Consider the following 10,677-nt stretch of genomic DNA (forward strand, 5'->3'; position numbering starts at 1 on the left):
AATGGCCAATCGCCGACACTATGTCATAAGGGTCTCGAACGCCCGCACCGCACAGGCTTGGACCTCTGATGGTACCGACAACACCATCAATTCACAATGAACGTTTTAGTCCTTCTGAGTCTGTTGTTCTTTATTCCTTTACTCTTTTTCGTTGCCTTTCTTGCCGCATCTTCCTGCATGGGCGAGGGCTTTCGTGCTAGATTCGCTGGCGTCACATTCAATCCTCGAAACGCGTCCTTCGGTCGCAACTACACACGAGGATTCGGGTCTGGGGCTGGCAGTGGAGGATGGGAGCAAATCGAAATGGAAGACATGCTGCGAGATGACAGCGACTCAGAATGAAGGAGAGAGTGTTTGGGCTGATGAAGTTTGCGCCATGCTTACCATCTCGCTGCTTTGCAGGGTATCTTACGCATCAGACAAATTACATGTGCTAGAACTCCAAGTCTTGCTTCTTCGGCATCGCACTACCACCAGCCGCTTCCCTTACAGCTTCCTCCTGCGCCTCAGTGTCACCCTCCATCGGCGGCAAGCTAAATTTTGCAACGACAAATTTCCGTCGGCTCAACGTAAATGCCATGTCCTCACCCAAATCCTCCACACTTCCGCCGCCGCCTTTCTCGTGGAACACAGGCAGTTTGTGTACCGCAAACATTCCCTGTGGACGCTCCTCATCCTTGGTAGTACCCGCTGATTGAGCGAGCGCTTGCATCCGCGAGTAGGGGAACGGCGACAGCTCAAAGACACCGTCTGAGAGGATTTCCACCCAGCGGACAAGGCCGGAGGACCGGGGGTATAGAGTCAATGGAAGAGTTACAATTGCGGTCAGGCGCGTAGAATACTCCCGCAGTAGCGCTCGTAAAGCATGAAGGAACTGTAGTATGGAGGTTGGATGTGCAGCTGACGAAGGATATAGAGCCGGCGAGAGAAGAGACGGTATTAAAATCCGGTGGATCGTATGGGGCGGAGTCGAGACGAGCTGCTGCCTTATATTTTGCAATATTGAAGGAAATGGCGATACGGTGGCACCCGTTGGTGAAGGTATGGGCACATAGTTAATGGCCGTTCCTACCGGGAGAGTGAGACGTTTTGCGAGGTCGAAGGTATGACAGAATACAGCCTGTTCTTCGGTCGTACTATCGACTTGCACTGCCGTCCTCTGTACACTTGGAGATCCTGTCACATAACCCGTCAGAGTTGTTCAAGAAGCGACATCGAATTCAGACTAAATGTACAAGACGCACCTCTAGCAGTCTCGAACTGTCCCAGTCCCTCGTATCTCCAAGCTATCTTCATCTTTTCCGCTCTTTCTTTGCCCTCTTTCCTCTTGTCTGATGTGCCGTCTGATATGCCAGGCAACTCTCTCCCCCACACCTCGCCCATGCCAACCACATGTACCTTGTGGCCCTGAACTACTCCCTCAGCCGCATAAAACCGCAGCAATGCACCTGCATAGTCCGTTGTTCCGCTCTCCCCTATCAATATAGAGTGCCCCAGCGCTAGGCCGGCATGCCCTGCCAATATACCATCAAGCGAGGGTGTACCGGTTGAAGTAGTGGGGCGGCCGTCAATGGGTGAAGGACGAACACCTGGTGGTGTTGGTGCCGGTGGGGTTACAGAAGGAGCAGATGGTGGATTTGAAGCGTCTTCCCCAGCTGGTGCGCGTGAAAGCGCTACATTGCGCTTGCGGAAAGCCATCTTAGTGATTTTAGAGGGTGAGTCGCGACATGTAGGAAAATGTGGAGGGACTATCGATAAGCCTACTAGCGCCAGACGTCATCTGCACCTCTCATCCTTGACTGTGGAAGACCCGAGCATATTGGACATTTACATACAAGGCTGACGATGTATTGTAAGTAACAGAAATCAGGATGACCACAAAACAACCCTAGCAGCCTACTGGGTAGCACTTGACCATGGACTAGAATATAATACAGTCATGTGTAAACGAAAGGGCATGTACATACATATATCTAAACGTGCTGTAAGATAAATATGGAATCCGGTCTTACAGATAGCTTTTGCAACAAAACGAGAAGCAAAAAGAGAAGAGCACATATGACACGACAAGAGATTCGAATGCAGGGGTGATGGAAAATATGCAAAAAGGAAAGGTGTCTCTTCAGAAGAGATGAGACTTTAAATCCCATGATTGAAGTTTTGTAGCTACTTTCCTGGTGAAGCCTCCATTTTCATAGTAAATATAGTAATTTTAAATATCGGCAAAAGAGCATCTGACAGACTGGGGACTGATATCTGTGGTTGTGGCGTAGGATGCTGGAAGCCTAACGGCTGACTCACAAAGGGCGCCTGAACGCATGAGAAGTCAAGAGCCAAGAGCCCAAGCAAATTACTTGCCAATGTTCCCGCTCTCAAATGCTGTTTTCACGTGTGAGACCACTCATGTTACAATTATCACATCACAAGGCCAACCTTATGTATTAATGACACTCTAAAATCAGGAAAAGGGATAATTTACAGCCCTAATCATCATTTGGTATAATTATCACTCCTCAGAGTTCCTTTAGGTGTCTCTGCAACATGCTATAACACGTCTATTTCTTTTTGCCTGAAGCCTCCGTTGCGCTTAGCTCTCGAATGAATACCTTGGTGACACCATCTGGTACATCATCTATGCCATCCTCAAATCCCGGGCTTACTCCAATGGCCACATATTTGCCATCGTTTGAGAAATCAATAGTCTGAACGCTGGCAGGGAATTTCTGGTACTGTCGTATCCTCCTCTTTGCCACAGCATCCCAAAGCGCCACTATGCCGTCACCCCCTCCTGTAGCAAAGGTACCGTGAACTGGGTGGTATGCTAGCGCATGGACTGGATACACTATATCCTGACCATCTACCTGTTGTCTGTGGCACTTGAATGCGTATTTTCGCGACTGCGACTCTTCGGAAGGGTCAAACCATTCGACCGCAACACGTCCTTCGATGCTCGAACTCGAGTAGCCAGCGTCGTTTGGCATGCATGAAACAGCGCGCGTCATGTACTTCATCGAGCTTTCCCTCTGCTGCCATGGCTCTACGCTCACCTCTTCTTCACCTGTCTTGGCTGCAGCTGCTAGCTTCTCTAGTTCGTAGATGTTGACCGCTCTGCTGGCCATGGCAACTACCAATTTGGTGGGTGATGCGGAAAGCGAGAAAGGCTTCGAGGGCAGTCGGACAGCGGAGAACTCGCCTGGTTGCGACAGGTCGTGCAGATGTAGTGTCGAATCCCATGACGAAGAAATCAATAGGTTATGCGTGGCAGAGAAGAGTACGTTGCGAACGCCCTGCGAGTGCGTAGACATGATGGTTTGCGCGCCCGTCTCAAGGTCGATCCTCCGCACTTCCCAGTCCAAGCCGCAAGAGAAGGCCTCGTTGTCGTCGCGACCAAAGCAGACATCTAACACTGGCGCACGATGTTCGAACTTCTGCAGCAGCTTTCCGCCGGGCTCAGCGTGGGTGTCGTAGAGGTAAACATGGCGGTCCCAGGATGAAACCAGTAATCGTGTTGGGTTGTTGGTCGCGAATTTGACGGAGGATATAGGTTCAGTTGGGTTCTGCGCAAGCTCGAATTGACCTGTGTCTCCATGTTAGAATGTGTACAATTTCCAGCATATAGTCGAGGGAACACTACTACGGTGCGACAGTTTGCGGCGCTCACATTCATAGGGTATAATGGAGACGGTGCGCGTCAAAAGCTGACACTGTAGTAGTGGTTTCAACACTAGGGAAACATAGATCACTTACTCGACATGTTGGCGGTGTTGGCTGCTGGGGAGTGTGTAAAGGCGGGAACTGGAGTGAAGCTCCGCAAGGTCGGAGGTCCGCAACTAAACAAATAACTTGGGATGCACGCTAGCAAGGCCCCTCCAAAAGTTCCCCGGCGCCCTGTCCTTCTTACTTCACCTCCGCAAGCGACGTCACTTTCGCAACCACAAAGATGCCGTTCGCACAACTGGTAATAGGCCCGCCAGGCTCCGGAAAGTCGACCTACTGCGATGGCATGCAACAGTTCATGGGCGCCATTGAACGCAAATGCTCAGTCGTCAACCTTGACCCCGCGAACGATCACACCTCGTACCAGCCAGCTGTCGATGTCCGGGACCTAATCACCATTGATGAGATCATGGAGCAAGAGGCTCTGGGTCCAAATGGCGGCGTTTTGTTTGCCCTAGAGGAGCTAGAGCATAATTTCGACTGGCTAGAGGAGGGCTTAAAGGAACTCGGAGGTCCGCATCCATGCAATCAGATTTGGTAGAAAGATACTTACGCGATGCAGATGACTACATCTTGTTCGATTGTCCAGGACAGGTCGAGCTGTTCACACATCACGGATCTCTGCGGAATATCTTCTTCCGGCTACAAAAACTCGGGTATCGAGTATTCGCCCACCACCCATGGCTCGCAATTGAGCGCTAACCTCTCGCAGCTCGTCGTCGTACACTTGACGGATTCGATAGTCCTCTCACGACCGTCGCTGTATGTCTCCTCTTTACTCCTCGCGTTGCGCAGCATGCTGCAGATGGACCTTCCTCACCTGAACGTTCTGACCAAGATCGACAACTTGCGCAACTATCCCAACCTACCCTTCAACCTTGATTTCTATACCGAAGTCCAAGACCTACAATACCTACTACCGCACCTAAACCGCGAGCAGACGTCCGGCATACCAGGTCCTACAACAGCTGGCGTAAACGAAACCATAGACATGGATGATGACGAACCGACGTCAAAGTTCTCTGCGCTCAACAAGGCGATTGTGGAACTCGTTGAGGAATTTGCGCTTGTGGGTTTCGAGACACTGGCAGTCGAGGACAAGAAGAGTATGATGACACTCCTGCGGGCCATTGACCGAGCGGGAGGTTTCGCAATGGGCGGTATCGAAGGCGCAAATGACACTGTTTGGCAGATGGCTATGCGCGAAAACGGGGCAACTATAGACGCTCGTGACGTGCAAGAGAGGTGGCTGGACAGGCGAGACGAGTTGGACGAGGAGGAGAGGAAGGCATGGGAGGAAGAGACCAAAGAGATGCGAGACCCTTCACCCCAACACGGTCCAGAAGCGCCGCCAAAATCGAAACCGTCGAATGAACCAAAGGGTGGAGATAGCGATGATGACATGGACGATTTGGAGGAGATGCGGCAGTTCATGGAGAAGAACAAGGGCAGTGGCATCAACATTGTTAGAAAGTGATGGGCATTGCACCTTGTCCGGAGTTGTTGATTGAGAGGTGCTATGTTCTACTCATGCGGGTTTAGCACGCTTGTGTAGTTTATCATAGGCTTTACACCCACGTCTTCTCTGGAACCTTTGGACACCTTTAATGGCTCAAGTGTGGCACAGGCTTCCTCTAAACTGTTCATGCGAATGAGTTTTTAGCTTAGGGGAAGATAAGATTTTGAGAGACGGAAAACACATGGGCTGGCGATGGAATCGGCGTTAATAGTACAATCGATAATACACAAAGCCATGCACAAATGGTCTCCCGCAGACAGGATTAACCAGGTCTAGACGTAGGATACGTGGCAATATAACATATCGCTACTCGGCGGTCAATACCAATAGTTTGTAACGCGTTGTACTTGGGTAATGAATTTCCTTTCATATATCCAAGACACAGCTCGATTACCGACTCTTCTCTGGTCCAAGACCAATTGTTTCAGCCATGTTGATTGCCATAGGCGGGCATGATTAGCGGGGCACATGGCCTTGGAACAACGCGTCGCATCGGTGAGCGGCCGCACGCGCCCCCGCACTCCTTACAGTACACTACACATCGGCCTAGTATGTATGGTCTATGTACCGATGTAGCACACGAATAATCATCTCTTACGCTAGACCGTATTGGATCTTGTAGTCAGCTTGGATAGGCACTTTGCTAGGTACCGTGGATCCCCCGACGCGCACATGCTTAAACGCAAGGCCTCTGGCGACCTCTCCAGCCCCCACGTCTCCATCTTTAGCAACGACCCCACGCTTGGACGTCACAAGCGGAAGCGTACCCTCTTTCGCCCCAAGCACACCAAACCGCAGTGGACACCCAAAGCAGAGCGCGACATGAGTGAGCTGCTTGAATTCATACTGCAGCACGAAGAAGCCTTCAAGAAGTAAGTCCAGCTTCGACTGGCGCCCTGCATTGCCTGATTGTTGCAGCCAGCATCGCCTCGCATCGTTGTATGCCGACTTCCGCCAGCAACTCGATATCAACCCCGAAGGCTACCATGCGAATATCGCAGCATGGACCAAGGCGCTCACTGATGCTGCGCGAGCAGGTGTCATTCCCACCCAGGGCACCACACACGATCTCCTGAACATTCGGGCGGCCGACGAGCTTGCGCGAGCGCTGCAACATCCACAGTATGGGAAGCCGACATGCTTACCCGCCGTGTTCCATGAGGCCGTTCAGAAGAAGGAGATGATCCCTCTCAAAGACTTTCTCAGTTCCAAGGAGAGTATATACAAGACGTCGTGGATTCCATCGCCCTGGAGGGTGTTACAATGGAGCTTGCGGCAGGTCGGGGTACTTGGCGAACCGCAAGCACCGGCCAAGATGGAGGTTGGAAACTTTGTTATTCTGAAGAATGTCGAGGTCGCTGCGGATGAGATACTTAGCAAAATGAAGGACTATACATCGACAGCCGACCGCGTACTATCAAGGACCGACTTTCTCAGGCGCTTCTCGACCGTGCTCAACCCCTCTGCGTCGCTCACGACAAACGATCTGAACATCATACTGGCCTTTCTAGCTCGCGATAAGCAGGCAATATCATACAACGCGCAGACGATCAAGTTCAAGCCGGAACACGAGCATGTACCCCTGCCCATCACAGAGGAGGATGCCGCTATCGCCAATCTTCGTGACACAGTAGCAAAGATCAATGCGCAGATCCCGCCGTTGATGGAGAAAATCGCCGCTGCAGATGCTGCAGCTCGCGAGGCCGTAGCCTTGAAGCAGATGGTTCGTGCCAAGGCAGCACTCCGCTCCAAGAAGCTTGCCGAGAGTGCCCTCGCTCAACGCTCAGACGTTGCTCTCCAACTTGAGCAAGTATACACAGACCTTCAGCAAGCTGCAGACCAAGTCGAGATAGTGGAAGCTATGCGTGCTGGTGCAGCGGCACTCAAGGGCTTGAACGAAAAGGTTGGCGGCGCCGAGGGTGTTCAAGGAGTAGTGGATGCTGTCAATGAGCAGATGGCCACTACAGAAGAAATCACCAACATTCTCAGCGAGACTGGTCAGCCTCTTGATGAGGGTGAGATTGATGATGAGTTTGAAGCCCTCGAAAGGGCGGATCGCGAGAAGCGTGAGAAGGAGGAAGCAGAGAAGACGGCTGCAAGGCTTGCGGAGTTAGAAGAGGCTGAGATGAGACGCAAAGAGAGGATGGATCGCATTGCAGCTAAGAGCGAAGATGAAAGGACGGAAGAGCGGGTCAATGAAGCTTCCCAAGGTATGGCAAACATGTCATTCCAGCAGCCACACGACGAAACAGAGGATTCCGAGGAGAGTCGTGTCCCTATACATGTATGATTTGTTATTTGATCCATGGGGCGTTCTCTTGAGGGCATGGCATCGGCGTTGACGGATTATCAGCTCCTGCTAGATCTACCATACATATACAGAGGCATGGTCCTCTTGCATTTGAAGAACACTTCATGCATCGTAATCATGTTTGTCCATAGCTTTAGATCAATAGCGGATCTTGATATTTGGAAGGAATATCCTTTAACTGCATGTAGATAGCCGTTGTGTGAGTCAAGATGGCGCAATGTGTAGATGCATCGGGCGGTCTGGCGTCTCGGGTAGGGCTAGCTTTCCGTCGCCAAGCCAAGCTCTCGCAACCAACGCCGAACCTCAGACCTGACGACGCACCGCCAACGCCCCTTCAGCTTCGCGACCACCTCATCCCGCGCTGGGATACCTTTTGTCACAATTGACTCGCCCTTTCAAGCTGGTTGTATAACATCAAAAAAACAATCATGAACTCGATCCGCGCCGCAACCAGCGGCTCCCGCGCCATCGCCTCTGCCCTTTCTGTCACCCCACGCACCGCCACCCGTGCCTTCTCGCGATCACAACCAAAGCAGTCCGGCCATGGACCTAGCTACGACCCTCCATCAGGATGGCTGTTCGGTGTTAAGCCCGGTGAGGCGTATGAGAAGGAGGGGTGGGAAAATGCCATGTACTGGGGTTTCGGAGGCGCATGTGCGTTTGGAGTAGTCGCTTATGCTTTCAAGCCTGATACCAGGTATGTCTAATCTCACAATTGTGGATTGGTGGATAGCGCAGAGCAGTGGGAAGATGAGTGGAAACGGCGAGTCATAGGAGCTATAGAAAGCACCAACGGGAAACGGAAGCAAGGGGGAAATGCCACAAACTTGAGCTGCAGCTAACAGTAGTATAGCATCCAAACCTGGGCCCTAGAGGAGGCACGACGAAGACTTGAAGCCGAGGGTATCCTCTCAGACCCGAACACCATCAAGAAGGAATAGAGAGTACCAAATGCCAGCGGGCGACTAGCGGATGAACTATATGTGGAACACACCTATAGAGAGGCGAGATTCTACAGTAGCACGAACCAAACTGTACATACGCCAGCGAGGACGAAGAGGGGCTTTTCTTTTGTGAGTATGGATCTGGCTGGTCCAAGGGCTCTATAGACTTTGCAGAGGGTACCTGTTATCGCCCATGGGTGAGCAATTATATTTGTTTCTATCAGCCACATTGTATGGCTATGACAGGTGATGTTGAAGAGGAATGCAAGCCAATGGATTTCCTAGGATGTAGATGCGATATGGAGACAGATAACGTGACGCCAAGGAAAGAGATCTAATACTGAATCGAATTTTTCATGTGTTAGGCTGCTATTCGTTTAGTTCCTTAAAGATATGTGTTCTTCGCCCCATACCGACTGTTCAGCAGCGTTGGGCTAGACTCTGTGGTGCTTAACTGCTTGCCATACTTACCGAAACAGCCACAGTAACACTAAAAACTCAATGACTTGCGTTATTAGCTTGTCTGTATCTTTGAGCTTCGGATATGAACAGCCTTTTTGAAACTATAGGGGGGCTAACGGCTAACAAGCTTGTTCCAATACAGCTATCATCTAACCCGTTGCAAATCTCCAAACTGTCAAGGAATCGGAAATTCAGGCATCCTAGCCCAGATAGGCCCTTTTGGCTCCCAACTTGGAAATCCTTCCATAGGATTATCAGGCCCGCGCAATGCAAATAAGAAAGCATTTGGGCGGGTATCTTCGTTGTTTTGGTGCCCGCCTCAATCGCTCTCCTTTTGAGGCCGCGGAACCTTGCCATCGCGCCCTCGCACAACAATGCTGTCCACTCTGTAACAGACACTAGCCGTTCTTTCTTTCTTGGTGGTTGGCGCAAGCTGCCAGGTAACTTCGAAATGGAACTCAAGGTTCATTGGTTACTACATCGCTCTTGATTCTAGTACGTTTCGTTCGCGTCTTCGTGTTGGATACGCATAATTCAACTTGTTCTAGTCGAGCCACTGTTGGCAGGTGATGCTTAGATCACTTCTGGGACCTATTCAGGTGACTGTAACACCAGTGGTCGCTGTGCATTAGCGACAAAATGTTCAGATAACAAGTTGTACCTTGATGATGGTTCGGTGTGGCCTTGGTGAGCACTATGGCTCTCAATACGCTCACTCGTACTAACACATGTCAGCAGAGGAGAAGTGCCATGTGTTCAGGCTACGATCTATGCGACCTCTTCAGCTTGACACCCATCTGTGGTTAACTATGGCTGCCGTATAAACTGAAAAGCTTACACTATCTACCGGGAATTGCTAGCGACAACATCATTGAGCACCCTTATATCCGCAACACCAACCGCAGCTCTGAGCGTGACCCCAACAGAATTCGTGTCAACAACGACCCTAGTAGTATCGGCATCATCACCAACCGGCGTATCTACCAGTAGGCTGGAGGTGATGGAAGCTACTCCTAACCCTGAACCTGAACGACAAAATAAGGCATGGATAGCCGGCGCCGTTATTGGGCCGGTCATTTGAATTGCACTCATCATCGTAGCGATTTACTTATGGAGAAGTAGAGGAAGATCTAGACGGATGGACAAAGCTGCTGTCGAAATGGACGGAGAGAGCAATAGTCACTCGCACTTGCAGTAGTACCACGAAAAAGATACTGAAGGACAACTGATCGAACTTTCAAGCACACGACACCCTGTTGAGTTGAAAGTCAACGGACCTCAATAATCATACTGTTGTTAAGCTGTGGCTTTCGAGGTCAAACCTGGTGGTGGTTTGAGAACGGAATAGTCCATCCTTTTTTTAAGCAAGAATACGGCGTATCATCCTACAGTTGCAGTTCAATGATAGGGCTTCTACAGGATCTTAACTGTGGCCCTCTCTCGTAGAGGCAGCTTCACTACAGCTGAGTAAGTTATCGGGAGGAAGGACGTAGTAAGACCTGCTACACAGGGAAAGGATCGTGTCTCCGCTCCCAAAAGGTACCAAGAGGATGCGGAGAGCATCAAGACAGAAAAATTCATTACAGGAAACAGGCACGAAGCGGGGCACTGGTGGAGTTCCTGTCACGGGAATATCGCCAAATTTCAACAGCAGAAACTAGGCCGGTCCTTCAGGCGGGTAGAATCTGGTCTCCTTCCTGAGTACCTGTCTTATCTCGCGATCT

At 50.8% G+C, this 10,677-nt stretch overlaps 5 protein-coding genes across 5 annotated transcripts; 3 read left to right on the plus strand and 2 right to left on the minus strand.

Moving 5' to 3' along the window:
• Window positions 1-52: 52 nt before the first annotated feature.
• Window positions 53-1,883, minus strand: COCSADRAFT_32473 (uncharacterized protein). The gene is made up of 2 exons (XM_007696110.1): window positions 1,245-1,883; window positions 53-1,176 (listed from the first exon to the last, which is right to left on the minus strand). The coding sequence occupies exons 1-2, from the start codon at window positions 1,696-1,698 to the stop codon at window positions 434-436; spliced, it is 1,197 nt and encodes a 398-aa protein (XP_007694300.1). The 5' UTR covers window positions 1,699-1,883; the 3' UTR covers window positions 53-433.
• A 542-nt stretch (window positions 1,884-2,425) lies between these two features.
• Window positions 2,426-3,791, minus strand: COCSADRAFT_177491 (uncharacterized protein). The gene is made up of 2 exons (XM_007696837.1): window positions 3,748-3,791; window positions 2,426-3,577 (listed from the first exon to the last, which is right to left on the minus strand). Exons 1-2 carry the CDS (start codon window positions 3,752-3,754, stop codon window positions 2,556-2,558), a joined length of 1,029 nt encoding a protein of 342 aa, XP_007695027.1. The 5' UTR covers window positions 3,755-3,791; the 3' UTR covers window positions 2,426-2,555.
• Window positions 3,792-3,940: 149 nt separating this feature from the next.
• Window positions 3,941-5,194, plus strand: COCSADRAFT_78836 (uncharacterized protein; the record flags this gene model as incomplete). The annotated part of the gene is made up of 3 exons (XM_007696838.1): window positions 3,941-4,229; window positions 4,280-4,380; window positions 4,430-5,194. 3 exons carry the CDS (start codon window positions 3,941-3,943, stop codon window positions 5,192-5,194), a joined length of 1,155 nt encoding a protein of 384 aa, XP_007695028.1.
• Window positions 5,195-5,804: 610 nt separating this feature from the next.
• Window positions 5,805-7,730, plus strand: COCSADRAFT_32479 (uncharacterized protein). The gene is made up of 2 exons (XM_007696111.1): window positions 5,805-6,108; window positions 6,155-7,730. Exons 1-2 carry the CDS (start codon window positions 5,909-5,911, stop codon window positions 7,524-7,526), a joined length of 1,572 nt encoding a protein of 523 aa, XP_007694301.1. The 5' UTR covers window positions 5,805-5,908; the 3' UTR covers window positions 7,527-7,730.
• Window positions 7,731-7,849: 119 nt separating this feature from the next.
• On the plus strand, window positions 7,850-8,849 carry COCSADRAFT_32480 (uncharacterized protein). Its single transcript, XM_007696112.1, has 2 exons — window positions 7,850-8,244; window positions 8,401-8,849. Exons 1-2 carry the CDS (start codon window positions 7,976-7,978, stop codon window positions 8,486-8,488), a joined length of 357 nt encoding a protein of 118 aa, XP_007694302.1. The 5' UTR covers window positions 7,850-7,975; the 3' UTR covers window positions 8,489-8,849.
• Window positions 8,850-10,677: the final 1,828 nt, after the last annotated feature.

This window comes from Bipolaris sorokiniana (genome assembly GCF_000338995.1).
Source record: "Bipolaris sorokiniana ND90Pr unplaced genomic scaffold COCSAscaffold_1, whole genome shotgun sequence".
Taxonomy (NCBI): domain Eukaryota; kingdom Fungi; phylum Ascomycota; class Dothideomycetes; order Pleosporales; family Pleosporaceae; genus Bipolaris; species Bipolaris sorokiniana.